Source organism: Sinocyclocheilus anshuiensis, unplaced genomic scaffold (assembly GCF_001515605.1).
Source record: "Sinocyclocheilus anshuiensis isolate Anshui unplaced genomic scaffold, SAMN03320099.WGS_v1.1 scaffold640, whole genome shotgun sequence".
NCBI classification, from domain to species: Eukaryota; Metazoa; Chordata; class Actinopteri; order Cypriniformes; family Cyprinidae; genus Sinocyclocheilus; species Sinocyclocheilus anshuiensis.
Genome location: NW_015554127.1, coordinates 1,235,090 through 1,250,634, shown reverse-complemented (window position 1 = coordinate 1,250,634; position 15,545 = coordinate 1,235,090). Strand labels below are relative to the sequence as shown.

At 38.5% G+C, this 15,545-nt stretch overlaps 1 protein-coding gene across 1 annotated transcript in view; it reads right to left on the bottom strand.

The window, feature by feature from the left end:
• Positions 1-15,545, bottom strand: part of LOC107670182 (teneurin-2-like) — a 613,574-nt gene that overhangs the window by 61,424 nt on the left and 536,605 nt on the right. The window contains exon 12 of the mRNA XM_016462702.1: positions 5,582-5,820. Within this exon, the coding sequence (XP_016318188.1) occupies positions 5,582-5,820 (239 nt within the window). The remainder of the gene's footprint in view (positions 1-5,581; positions 5,821-15,545) is intronic.

The window sequence follows — 15,545 nt, the reverse complement described above, 5'->3', positions numbered from 1 at the left end:
CTCCTCTCAGCTAGCACGTCTTTTCAAAGTGAAAGTAGCCTTGTCACCTGACCTGAATACAGCGCGCTGATTCGCTAAAATGGACTTATCGGCTTCTGTTCAAAAACAACAAGGGCACTTGTCGGCTTCTGCAGTAAAACGTGAACTCATGATGCCTTGAAAGTGGACAAAACCGGCTTTTTTGACAAAACGTGTGTAGGGTTCAGATTGCGCTATATGTGGAGAATAATGCACGGCAATCAGCTATTTTTTTGTGCAAGTGGCGTCTATCGGTTTTTGCAAATGGACCCTTCATATATATTTTTATATAAAATAAATAAATAAAACTTAAAACTAATAAATAATTTTGATAAATTTTGCACTAAATAAATTTTGAATTTTAATACATTTATAATAAATTGAACAATTTTATATTAATAGTTATAATAATTCAATACATTTATATTAATAATAATGTAAATGAAAGATTTCTAATGAATGAATGAATACTAATAACACTGTAATAAAAAATATGATATATTTTGGAATAAATACATTTGTATGATCATGTAATAATTGATTATATAATAAATGTAATAATTTTATATTAAAAAAATGTAATCATTTAATAATTAAATTGAACCCAAATCCAAAATATACTACTAAATAATAAATAACTAAAAATTTTAAAAAATAATACAAATGATACTTTGCAATAAATAATTTTGATGCATTTTGCATTAAATACTTTTCTAATTTGTATAATTTACCAATTCATAATACATTTAATAATTTTATATTAATGGCTATTATTATTTTTATTATTATATAAATATAATATAAATTTAAAAATCGTATAAATAATTTTGTAATTTTAGAAATGTAATATTAACAATTACATTAAATACAAAAATACTACGAAAAAAAAGAAAGAAAGGAAGAAAGAAAGAAAGAAATTAAGTTGTGCATTATCCAGATATCCAACAATCAACTTCTCTTCTCTTCTCTTCTCTTCTCTTCTCTTCTCTTCTCTTCTCTTCTCTTCTCTTCTCTTCTCTTCTCGTTCGTCTCATCTTGATGTTTCCCTCTCAATTGGCCTCATCTTGAGCTACTTTGTACAAATGTTGTATTATGTCTTTCCCTGGTCTTGACTCATCATGTCTATTGTCATCTCATCGGGTCTCATTTCTACTCAATGCTCTCTTTTCTTGTTTTGACACTTTTCTTCTTTCATCATCCTTTTTTTTTGTCTCACTTTGACACATTCTCATTTTGTTCTAACCTTAAAGCTTCTCTTCTGTTCTCATTGTGTATTATTTTGTCTGTTCTTTTACTATTGATTCATTATCTGGTGTTAATGCTTCTCATCTCATCTCTGGTTTCTGGTCCATCTTGACATTTCCCTCTTGTTTGGCCTCATCTTGTGTTTTTTCCCTGGTCTCATCTTTTCTCATGTTGTCGTTCTCATTTTATCTCACTTTAATGCTTGTCTTCTTTTCTCATTTAGTCTTTGTCTCATCTTTTTCTATTGACTCATAGTATCTGGTCTCAATGCTTCTCTGCTCATCTCATCTGTGTTTCGCTTGTCTCATCTTGACGTTTCCCTTCTCGTTTGACCTCATCTCGTTATTTTGTCTAATCACTTTCCCTGGTCTTGTCTCATCATGTGTGTTCTTATCTCGTCTCATCAGGTCTCATCTCCACTCTTATCTCGTTTTGACACTGCTCTTCTCATTTTTGTGTTATTTTGTCTCAGTCAGTCTTATTTTGTCTCAACACTTCTATTAACACTTCATCTCATCTCTGTCTCTCTTCTCGTTTGGTCTTATCTTTTGTCTTGTCTCATATTGATGTTTCTCTTCTCATTTGGTCTCATCTTGTTGCGTCCTTTTTCTCTTATTGTTGACTTTAGTCTCACTTTAATTCTTTTGTTCTATTCTCATCTTGTGTTAATGCTTCTCTTCTCATCTCTATTTCTTCTATTCTATTCTTGCTTGTCCCATTTTGTGTTATTTTGCCTAATCCCTTTCTTTAGTCTTACTGTATCTCATCTTGGCTATTCTTGTCTCGTCTCACCTCATATCATCAGGTCTCATTTATCAAGTTATTTTGTGTATTTTTCTTTTGTCTCATCTCGACACTGCTCTTTGCATCTCTTCCTCTTGTCTCTTCTTTTGTCCTTTCTTTTCCTCTCCTAGAGAACCTCTCCTAGAACTAGAGAACTGTTCTGCACACCTGTGTTTGTATGTAAGTATGTGTGTGTGAGAGAATGTAAGCCACAGGGAGCTGAAATGTGTTAGTACGAGCATCTGTGAGTCCTCCTCTCCTGGTGCTGAATTCGGGCTTTCAGGGGCTATGATGCCGTTCTGGGACAGTTATCCATCCCCAAAGAGAATGAAGCAAAAAGGAGTCTTTCAGGCCTCCAGTAAAAGAGGAGGAAATAAAAATAACTTCTTCTTTCTCTCCCTTGTGCGTTCTCTCCATTCCCAAGGAGATTGGGCAGCTCTCAGCAGACTAGCAGTCACGTCTGTGTTGGGGAAAATGCTGCAGTGGCACATTTATCTATTTGTGGGGACACACTAATATACGAACACACACACAAATGTGAACACGTCCATAAACACACTGTCAGAGAGCTTAAGCAGGGTCAGTTTCCGGCAGTTAAGACCTCCATCCACTGAATACTGCTGACAGTACAGCTAGAATTACCTTTAGAAAAGTAAATACACATTTACTGAATGAATCCTCCCCCTGGAATGAATCCTGTTCAGACCAAAATAAAAGTTCAACCTCAAACAATATACAGCTGTTATATGACTCACTACTATTTGATAAGTGTTTGGACACTAAGTACTAATTAAAAATACATACATTTCATTGCATTACATAACAAAACAAAACATCAGTGGCATATGCAAACAAATGATGCTAGAGCTTTTGCCAGTACTAGCTCCACTTTCACTTTCTGGGCCATTTTTGAAATTACTTTCAATTTAATTCATCCACAGATGCAGTTCATCACATTAGTAGTATCATCACAAAACCAGAAAGTTTGTTTGTTTATTTATTTAATTTGAATTTTTAATCTTTAAAATAAATAGCACTTAAATTGATATTCTGTTATATAGAATAACATAGACTACCATCCAAAATTTTGGGGCCAGAAAGGTTTTTTTTTTTTTTTAAGAAATGTATTTTAGCAAGAATACATTAAATTGATCAAAAGTGACAGCAAATATGTTTATAATGTCATGCAAGATTTTAATTAAAAAAATGCTGTTCTTTTGAACTTCTTATTCACCAAAAAATCCTGTAAATGTATCAAAAATATGTATCATGATTTTCACAAAAAAATATTAGGCAGCACAACAAGATTTTCAAGATTGATAATAAGAAGAAATGCTTCCTGGGCAGCAAATTAGCATATTAAAATGATCACATGTTCAGAAATATCATGTGACACTGAAGACTGGAGTAATGACTGCTGAAAAAAAAAAATCAACTTCGCCATCATGGTAATAAATTACATTTTTAAATATACAACAAAATAGTTTCAAATAATAATAATAATAATAATAATACACAATATAATTGTCTTTCTGTATTTTTGTAAATCAATTAAATGCAGTCTCGGTGAGCATAAGAGACTTCTTTCAAAAAGCATAAAAACGTACAGACCCCAAACTTTTAAATGGCACTTTCAATGATCACTTCAGTGTCCACACACTGTGGATATCTATGTGGTTTTATCTGTGAGCTGAGTTTCAGACTGCACAAAAGAGCGTGGAGCATTGAAGGACATGGGAAAGGCAGACGGGTAGTTGAATACATGTACAGCGGCGCAGGCAGGAAGAACAAGGGCGCTTGTGCTGACTCCTGCACTTGCTGACTGCCCCATCTGTTGAGCGGGGTCCCCAGAGAGAAGAGGGGCAGCGAGGGTCCGTGTGACACATCTGCCCCTTGCTTAGGGCTTTTAAATAGAGACACAGAGGGGACTGAGGCATCCTGCCAGAGCAAAACTCCCCAGCCCAGGTGTGCCTCTAACAGAGGCCACAGAAAGACAACCTCTACCTCTGTGTCCGCTTTTGTTTGTCTATGTGGCTTTGTGGCTCTATCCTTGTCGCACTTTCTCTCTGATGTTCATTGAGAGTTTACCTTTTTCTCATTTTCTCTTGCGTTCTCATGCTGTTCACACCCTCAGTATTAAACTCATCCAGTGTGAAGAGCGAGGACTCATTTCTGTTCTCCACTGGGGGTCCTTACGATGCTCCGTGAGGTGTGAGGGGAAGGCCACCGCTTCTCCATTACCCAATAACTGACGTTCGCATACACTCACAAAACACAAAACCAGAGAGGTCTTACTGAAAATAATAACACCCTCGAGCGTGTCCTTCATGGACGCAGTGTGGGGTTAAAGAATCACGGCAGTGCTTTGCATTTAAAGTGTCCTCCACAATCAGAGGCTGACATTGACTTTAGGTTGACATGGATATTCAGAGAGTAAACAAGCATGTTGTAAATAGACTGAAATAATTATTCATGAGTATATGTAGTTTACATGACTAGTAAATTCAAATTTTAAATTGGACCAGTAACACAAAATAATATGAAATCCTCTGATTAAAATTAGTACAATCAATGGTGAGATTCACTCATTCCACCTTTACTCAATTCATTCTCAAATAAACTAGCTGTTAAGAGGGTCTTACTCAATATTTGATTAATAAGCGAGAACCCAGCTGTAATACAATGACATTTTTTTTTTTGAATTTCCTTTGATCACTCAAGCATTCATACATATCTGTAATGAAATAAATAAACGTCCTTTACAAAAGAACTCTGGGAAATCTAAGAAACATCTAAGCCTTTTTCTACCTAGTAAAAAATAAATTAAAATCTAACTGTCGCTATTTTTTCATGGTAACTTATTTCAAAATTGTGACTTTATGTATCATAATGTCACTTTGGTAACACTTGAAGCCTTTATGCATAATGCATTATAAAGGTATTCATAATGTACACTATAATGCATCACATCTTTTAAAAAATAACTGTAAAAGAAAGTTAAAATGCATTATGATATTTGCATATTCTTGGTTGTTTCTAATGTGTTTTAATGCATTGCACTTTTTTTGTGGCTGTTGCAGAATTGTGCTTGTGTAAAAATCAGAGTCTTTTTAAGAATCAGCTGGTTAAAGCCAGCTGGGCAGCTTAGATGCAAAAAGCACAAGCTGAAACGTTGCTTTTAATAATTCAGATCTTAACAATGTAACTGGTGAGTTCTAGTCACAGATCACCCAGTATGATTTAGGTAACATTTCTACATTTCTCCTAAGGCACATTCAATAATGAGAAGCATCTGGATAAAATATGCACACACATACAGTACACACACACAATGTAATGATGAATAGCCTACTTAATCTCTATGTGGAATTAAATGATCTGCTTATTGCTATCACCGAATCAGTGTTTGTACAGATATAAGTGCTCATTATAATGCCTAAATGAGTCTCTCAATCGATTATAAAAAGTACATTACAGTCAATAAAAAGCTCATTGAAAGGCTACAGACAAAAAAAGAGAGAATGAGATATTTTACCGATGAAGTAGGACAGCAGAATGGCCAGCAGGGCGGCGGCAGCGATCGCCGACAGGGCGGCACATTTCCAGCTGCAGTACTTGGACGGCTTCTTCAGCTTGAAGGCGCTTCTGGAGAATGTGTTTCTGGGTAGGAGCCGCGGTGGAGGAGAATATACTGTGCCGGATGTCAAGGGGTAACCCGGTGATGAGCTGCTAAAGAGAGGCGTGGTCCCTGAAGAGGTCTTAAACAGGAAATGCCTGCAGAAAAGAGAAAGACAAATAGCGCTTTTAATATTTCAAGCACACATGGAAGGTCACATCCATCCCTGGTATCAAATCTCCTAAGCTGCATCCTCTCTTTCTAAGCTCTAAGGTACACCTGTGTGTGTGTGTGTGTTGATCACAGAGTGTCGCAGGCGCTTGTTGGGGGTGAAGGACAGTGTATGCAGCGCCTCAGTGTGGAGCAGTGGACATATGGCACACGAACACGCGGCACCGCAGGCCTGTCCCGGCCCTCCGAGGGACACTTACACAACAAAGTCACTCAATAATTCAAAAGCCTCAGCTCCTTTCAGGTACAACAAACACATAATATACAGAGACACACTTCACTGAGACTGTACATAGCGGTTTGATTTTCTGGTATGGGGTCATTTCCGTCGAGCTGATGAAAAGAAAAAATAAAGACAGGACGATATTGCTGTGTACTTCACAGTGAGATTAATCATTACAGCCTCATAAACGGACTCTTGGCACAGACAAACAGGAGGTGATTTGTTAATATGCAGCCTCAGCACCGAGACTACCATGAGACAGAACATACTCGCTGATAATCAGCATTAAGCTTCCAAAAACATCATAAATGCAGTTCATAGACCACAGAGCCATGTAACAACAGTCTGGCAGGATTCCACAGAATGTTTTTCACAATGGTGCGCAATTCTGAAAGATCTAACAAATCACTTTTACCCCTGACTAGCTTTAAAAGTGTAATTTTTGTACTAAACAGAATTGTTCCAAAACACTCCTGCTTCCCTTGCCTCCCATTGTTTGAACAAACAGCTAATACTAACCTAAAATTGAAACAAAACGTTTATCGGCGGAAGTCTATTGTTGCATGAGCTCAGAATTTTTTAAATAAAAGTATAGGATTTATCTGGTGTCATCATGGTTGCCCAAGGCTGCCACAGATGGGTTGTTGTACTTGCTTGTTGTACTTTCATTCACATGTTGTTCATCTTTGAAAAATGCTACAAGTTTGACACAATTTTCAATAAAATGAAATAAATAAATAAATAAAATAAAATAAATAAATAAATAAATAAAAATTTTCAATAAAAAAATTGGAATATGCTGAATTGAGAATGAAAGCTGTAGCAGAAGTCAGTTTTCTCTTTGTGGTACACAGTAGGAAGAAAGCAAGTCAGACATGAGGTTGAGTAAATGATGACAGAATTAATATTTATTGATATTTAACACAGGTAAAAAAATAAATTAAAAAATGACACACTTTACCTTTAAGAAATGACATCACTCAGAAAGTAAGTATCAGAAATGTCTCTCTGGTGTCACATGGGTATTCTCCAGTCTCTATTCTGTGCTGCTCTCATTAGTGGTGATACTCGCTAACATAGCCTTAATGCTACAATAGATTATTGATGAAACTTGTACAATTTAGCATTGTACTTAAATAATTTAGCAGTTAATTACTGCTCTGAGCCCCATGCTGGTGTTTCCTGCCCTGCAAATGAGGACTTTCGTCTCACATAAAGCACAGTCGTGTCAGGAGCACGGATGCAGTTTTAAAAAGAGATGTAGTGTAAAATGGATTAGCTGCGGTCATGTTGCCGTTGTGATTAGCCTGGGGTCCTGGAGTTTGTCGTGTTTTATCAGATCCGTTCTCTATTAAGACCAAATCAAGAGGCTGAGAGCTTTTCTGCGGTCAGGTATCTGCCTGAGAGGCTTGTCTCTGGATCGGCCCCCACACCCTACCCCCCAGATACATCCGTCTCTCATACCTCTAACCTACGAGGGAAATGGCCACAGGCTGCTCACTCCTGTGATCTTTAATAGCCTCTTTCCACAAGATGCCTTCCAATATCTCTGGACACGTTCCAGCGGCGGATTCCATTTCCAGAGCTGATTTTTGTTCCGCCGTGCTCCAGCCCTTCCATTACCCCCAACTCTTATCGGCCTATCCCCATACATCCCTCTATCATCCCACACGCACCCATGGATGAACAGACTGAACCCCCCTGGAATCTGGCCTGATGGGACAACTGGGGTCAGCGCCTAACTAACCCGTCACGATGTACTTTTAAGTTTTAACCTACAGTGCACTCTTACATTCAGTACATATACACAAGAGAACATGACCAGGGATTTGTTATTGACATTACCGTTTGAGATTCAGTATTGGCATCTTGTATTATCTGTTTAAAATTTAGTTTATGATTTATGAAGTTTATGATTGTGGAGCAAAAACAGACAAATCTGGCAGCATTGTGTCTAAAATTTAAGTTCTAAATAAAGAAATAGAAAGAGTTTTATGCTGGTTTGCTTTTCCTAATTCAGTGAGTCACTAGTTTTAATCTTGAATGAACCAATGTTTTAAACAAATACATAGGTCGAATGAATAATTCAGTTACTAACTCATAATTACAGTCACTTTTTGGTTCTTGAATAAGCATTCTTGAATGAATCAGTTAAATAAATGATTCACAGACTACCTCATAATGACAATCACTTGTTTCATTCCTGAATGAATTTGTGTTTTGAATGAATTAGATAAATTAACGATTCAATGACTCACTTATAAGGACAGTGGCTGTATTTGGAATAGCATATTAGCAGAATACTATTACTATTGTAGTCATATCCTTAGAAGATAGAAATAGCAAGAGTAATATTATAGTATCATATTCAGAATTGAGTGAGTCATTTGTTTAGATACTATTTGAGTCAATGTTTTAATTTAATTGGTTCAATGAATAATTAAATGAATCACTCATAAAGACAATCACTTCTTTTGATCCTGAATGAATCAACATGCTTGAGTGAATCAGCTGAGTAAATAATTAAATGACTCATTCAAAGAGAATCACTTGTTTCCTTCCTAAAGGAATCAGTCTTTTTGACAGAATCATTTGCGTATATGGGTCAATAACTTCACTCATAAAGACCACCTACTGGTGAAACGATTAAAATTCCCCACTACTAAATGTCTGAAATACACAAACACAGACAAATGGAGTTATACAAACAGCGAAAAATACCAGTGTTGGAAGATTGTATACCAGCACTCACAGTGAAGACACCCATCTCACATTTAATGTGTCCCTTTAAAAAAAAACTTAAAGTCTGATTCCTTAAAAAAAAATAACTTCTCCATGGCATGACTCCATACCCAACACGTCTGTCTCTGCTCATCTCACCACAAGCCTACAGGGAAAATAAACCTCAGAAGAAATACAAAAGAAAAAGATAGAGGTCTGTCCTTCTCAAAAGCCACTAAGGGAGAGACTGAGAGAGTAAAGGCAGGTTGATAAATGTATGTAATGAATGGTAATAAATGATAATAATGCAGCAGTATAATGAATGGAGGCCACATGGAGGATTCCACACAGTGGCTTTACATAACAAAGCTGTTTTTCTCCAGCTGAGGGTGACATCTACACTGCCTTAGGCCTCACTGACTCGCATGTATTAGTGCACAAACAGTAGTGCACAAACACATGCAGAGCTTGAATAATTGTGTGCATGAACCAGGAAGCGCGGTCAACAGTGGAAAAAAGTGGAATCTCGTATTTCTTCGTATTCGCACTCGCTCTTCATAACGTTCTTTCCGCCCTTCTCGCTTCTCCAATTGATGGTGTGATGCCACAGGCGGTACCTCCACTTCCTGCTTCATGCCTTTATCTGAACCCGCGTCATCTCCCTTTGCGTCTTCCTGTCAGGTGCGACTGTGCACAAACCGTGCAGGGAAGCTAGCAGGCTACAGGTAGGCAGTAATCAGGCCGGCAATGAGCAGCAGAGTGACAGGAAGGCAGCCAAAGTGCATTTCTAAAAATACAGCTTCGCTTTCTGTGGCCCGCCTCCATGTCATTCCGCCACTGTCTGAAGTCGGGCGACTCACCAGGTCAAGTCAGTCACTTAAATGCCAAATCATTTTTACCCACGCAGAAGGTTGCAGCCACTAATTTGCCAGCTGACAGGGGTGACGGAGGGAAATTAATTAAGGTCATTTTGGAAGCGCGTTCGCTCGAGCTGAAGTGTAACTCATAGCTATTGGCTGAATCTCTATTGAAAGCTCATTTCATCTCGGGATGGTAAGAGGAAGCCGAATGCGGATGGAGTGGCTTAATTGTGAAATGAATTTAAAATGCTTGATTTACACAGCGTGCTTAATTGACAGCGATTTATGTCGAGCATTGTTTGGGAGGGAAGCTGGGGGAAGAGTTGAAGCCAACAGAGATGATGGGAGACGAGAGAGAGAGAGAGAGAGAGAGAGAGAGAGAGAGAGAGAGAGATGAGGCCAGACCAGGGGGTGGACAGGAAATAAAGAGAGGCCAGATTGAGCCCAAAAAAGGAGTGCTGACAGGGTGGGGTTATGCAGAGGACAGTCTGGAGACAATGGCAATTTTGCACTTTTCAAAGTCCACAGGGACTGAGAAACCAGGGACATAATGATCTGAGGGAGGAACATGACTTATTTACTGGGAGACGGGAAGTGAGAAGAGGACAGAAAGACAGAACAACTAGTGAAGGAGAGGAGACAAGGAGAGGAAAAGAACCGAAAGGAGACAAAACAAGATGAAGCCAGATGAAGAGACAAGAAATGAGACAAGAGGAGATAAAAGAAGTGAAGGAGAGGAGTCAAGATGAGAAGAGGAGCTGAGATCACGAGAGGAGAAGAGCTGAGAGGAGACAAGAAATGATCGAAAATGATGAAAGAAGAGAGATGACATTGGAGATAACATAAGAGGAAATAAGCCAGGAAATAAGGAAATGGAAGCAGACAAGATGGAGACATTGGAGATATGACAAAAGAAAACAAAGACGAAACAAGGGAACTGGAATAGAGGAGATGAGATGTGGAGAAAAAAAGCAAAGGAGAGGAAAGAAGAGGAGAAAAATGAGTTGAGATGAGACATAAAGACCTGATGGTATGAGGAGAGCAGAGGAGAAAAGAGGAGAGGAAATGAAGACAGGAGAGGTGTCAAGATGAGAAGTGAGATGACAAGAGGAAAAGAGCTGAGATGAGATGAAACAAGATGAGACGAGACGAGATGATTTGAGGCCAGAAGAGATGAGACAAGAGGAGATAAAATAAAGAAATGAGAGGTAATGACAGAGGAGATGGGACAAGAGAAGAGGAAATTGACTAAAAGAGCTAGAGGATATCAGATGTGAGAAAAGGATATAAAATGAGACACAATGAGATGTATAGAGACAAGAAGACCTAAAGAGACAATAGGGGAGTCGAGACCAGAAGGGTCAGCGAGGAGAGGCAAAGAATGGAGAAAAAAGACAAATGACGGAATGAGGTAATATGACAGGAGATGAGACAAGAAGAGATGTACCAAAGTCAGGAGGCTAAATGAGAACACAGGAGAAAGGACACAAGAAGAGAAGACAAAACAAAAGATGAGATGAGGCGAGAAATGCAGAGGAGAGGAGATAAAATGAGACAAAAACAGATGAGGAGAGACAAGGAGACTGGATGAGAGATGAGATGTGGGAAAAAACAGCAGAGAGAAGAGGAGATAAAATGAGACAGGATAAGACAAGATGAGGACAGACCAAGACACTTAATGAGATGGGATGAAATGAGACAAAACAAGAAGAAGAGAAAGATGATACAAGACAAGGCGAAGAGAAGAGAAGAGAAGAGAAGAGAAGAGAAGAGAAGAGAAGAGAAGAGAATGAGACAAAGAAAGGAGATAAGCTCAGGCACTTTATTTAAGTTCCCTGCAGGCGCTGATGAAGTCATTGTTGAGGTCATGGTATGTGTCGTGTGCAAGAGCTGATTAATGACCATGTCTCAGTTAGACAGGTGTGTGTTCTCGCTTTGTGTGTGTGTGTGTGTGTGTGTGTGTGTGTCATTGAGCCCTGTTAAATATGCATTGCTGAAAACGGACCCTGCCACTCATTAGTTGTGACAGCCCCAGAAGAACCCTCATCACCAAACATGTAGTTAGTGTCAGACTCCAGTGTTTATTTATTCATTTTTAACTTTCCATTTCCAGATCTATCCCTCATTTAACTGTCTGATCTCACACTCGCTGCCCACACGCCTCTGATTGACACCCTCATTATATACATCACTTTTCCACTTTAAATAACCAACATCAGCGCCTATCAAGACAGGTAAGTGACCGCAGTCATGAAATACCTCTCTTTGCATGCTGTAATAGGAGTAAAATACTTTTTTAACTGCTTTTTCTTTTTTGGAACGCCCACATTCCAAAACACCCAGCATGAGAACAGATTCACCGAGACATGTTTCTCCTTGACCTGAATCACACTTTGTTCAGCTTTGTTAAACTTTGCTTCTCTCCACATTCTCCTCCTGCAATCCAACTATGGGCGATGGGTAGGCTAAACACCTAAACAAAGGTCTCCAAAAACTTTTCTAATTATGTTTGCTGGGATTGCTGCGCCATATCCAGAATTTGATCTGCGTGCGGCACGAGCAGAGAGAGGGCCCATAAATCTTCAGCAAGCTGCGGGCACCTGTATTCTGATTGGCTCCCGTTAGGATAACAAATTGGCCTCGGAGCGCAGCTGAGAATTTAAATCTGCCCCACACAGATACCTTGGCAACCACTGATGAAGTCTGAGAGGGAAAGAGAAAGAGGGAGGGGGAAGAATAGAGAGAAAGAAAGAAAAGAGGCAGAGAGAAGCAGAGTTTTGCATTGTTCACTTCTCAGCCTGAGCTCAGGAATTCAAACAATTTTCTTTTAGGACAATTGTCCTGCTATTATTCTCCCTTAAAAGCTGCATTTATAACCTAAAATTGCACAACAATTCTGGCCTTTTTCTGAGCAAAAAAGTAAAAAATAAATAAAAAAAAGTAAATATGCAAACTACATTTTTTTATGAAGGACAAAAATAAAACTTGCCACAAAATGTGCAATAAAGGCCAATCACAATTCACTATGCAAATAATACAGTGGCATCAAGGTCAAATTTACTGTGGTTTAGCATTTTTGCAGGTGAAATCCAGTGATTTCAATAGGAATCCACGTAAGGACAAAAAATTTCCCAATGCAGATTTCACCTAAACTCCCTGCATTGACCAACAGGGAACTGCATTGGTTTGAAGTATGAAGTTTGATTTGGCTTCATATCTCTTGTCTAGCTGTTGATGTAATGTGCAATTGGTGAGTTTTGTCTAGTCTGTTTATGTTCAAGTTAAGTTAAGTCAAGTCTGTTCTAGCTCATGTCACGGTTTTGATTTTGGTTGTTTTGTATCTGATTCACATTTATCAGTAAAACTACACTTGTGTTCTCAACCTCAACTCACTTTCAGTGTACTATACATTACAGGACCTTTTTACGGTGGCCGAGAGAGCTCAACGCGCTGCAACTTCAGAAAACACATGCAAATAGAAAAAGCACCAGCAAATTAAGAAAACATCTTCACCAGTTTGACAGCACATGTGCTGCAAATACTCGCAACACAATCAATTACAAAAGCACGCTGCGCGCTGCAAATGCACACAACACAAACAAAGAAAAGCGCTGCAAATGCTCACAACACAAAGAAACGCGCTGCAAATGCTCACAACACAACCAAATACAGACCACAATGGGAGGACCCCAACAATGGCAAATTTACCCCAACAAAAGGAAAATTAACCATGTTTTTTTTTTTTTGTATTGATTACCATTTGTATAACCACAGTTGTACAAATACCATGGTTAAACTATGGTTAGTGTAGTAAATCCATGGTTAATTTGTGGTTACCATGGTTTAACTATAGTAACCATTTTTTGTTTTTATTTATTTTTTACATACTAAAATGTACTGTATTTATTAATTAATTAATTTTTATAGTAAAACCATATGGTTAAATTTTTTAAGGGAAGTTGTAAAGTAAGTTAGCCAGCTTTCACAGTTACAGTAATTGTATCTCGTCAGCTTATTTAGGCTAATAATTTCAACAAAAAAGAAGAAGCAGCAAAGGAATCGTATGATCAGGATGTTAAAATAAACAAAAATCTCACCTTTCAGAGCAAACATCGATAAATATGTCCCAGCCATGTTCGTCACTTTGTGGTTCCCTTAAACATTTCCGATTTGGTCTGTGCCTATTTGCAGTGCGTTTCTTTATTTGGTTGTGTTGCGAGCATTTCTGTTTTTGCAGCGCGTTTCTTTATTTGTTTGTGTTGTGAGTATTTGCAGCGTGTGTGCTGTCAAATTGATAAAGATGTTTTCTTAATTTGCAGGTGTTTTTTCTATTTGCAGCGCATTGAGCTCTCTCGGCCACCATACCTTTTCTGCCTGTGAAAACTGGCTGAAATTTCGCTATTGGGACAGCATATTTATTGTGAGTAAGATTTGGAATTAAACAAGTTTACAAATACAGTTTACAGTTTTCTACAACAAAATGACTCTTTAAATGCACCTAATGTGTTACTGCTAGCTTTAGCACATTTAGCCTCTTCCCTTAGTAGTCAGAATGGGACAACACATCTACCACAATGTCTTAACCAGGCTCTTTTGTATCACTTCATCTAGTGTAAATATGAAGTTATCTGAAATACTATAAAAGTAGAGTCTGTACATGAAGTACCTTGTGCTGAAAAGGGTGAGGAAATAAAAAGCATGAGTCAGATTGCAAGCGCTATAATTAAACATTCACAAGAATCATCTTCTGAGGTCAAAAATTACATTGCCCATAACTAATGGAGGTGAAATGATGCAGAATGGATGCTGCAACATCAAATGTAGAAATAACTGCAGAGGCATCTGGTTCAAGCAGCTCATGGACCTGTGAATGTGTGCACACCATATCGCACAAGTCAAACTGAATCTCTGATATCTGCACAAACAGAAAAATCTAATTCTCTTGTGGCACACGGACCCAAACTGCACTTTAAGAAGTTGACACAGGACCCTGCTGCAAACACACACAAAAAACAAACACCAGCCGGGCTGTAACCACAACACACACCTCCAGAAACATCCCCCACACCGTGCATGTGAAAGCCCTCTTCTTTGGCTCAATTGTGATATTGCAACCTGCTTGGGAATCTAATTTGAGTGTGCACGAGTCTGTATGGAGGGAGAAGAGAGCAGCTCGAGGCGTCCTGAGATAAGAGCAAAATTGAACCAGGCATCAGCTGGTGAAAAGGCCTTACTGCCATGATTGGAAATAAGCCTTCACAGGACCGGGCCATCTTCAGTCATTTATGCTGCCGAAAACCGATTCCACCCTCCTCCTTGTTTTCCGAACTCTCCCTCTCACTCTTTCTCAGCCGAAGCAATCTCTCGCATCCTCCCCCTTTCCCCCCAGCTTGTCTCTATCCTCTCCCTCTACCTGTCTGACAACTGCATACTTTGGCAATCAATCTTGCGGCACTGGCAGCTGTGCAGGTACCTCTCAGAGAAAGGTTTGGTTTTCTACTTTAACAGGAAAGGCCTGACCTATAAAATAACAGAATTTACATAGAGGACACACGCACACGGAGCTGTGTGTTCCTGTCTAAATGGCTCAGGTGTTAATCTGTAGGTGGAATATTCAGGGTAATCAATCTAAACCCCTTTAAAAGTCATCCACCTAAATAGAAACAGGCATGACCTCCAATTCCAAGAAGAAAGAAAAATATTATTTGCTTTTAAATGTCCTGCACTCTTTCTGAGATGATATTCCTGTACTGTATGTCTCTTTTTGTGTCTAACCTTCTATAACAGGGGTCACTTTAGTTATAATCACTGATGTGAGAGATTAATAGTAAATATAGTTGTTCATTGT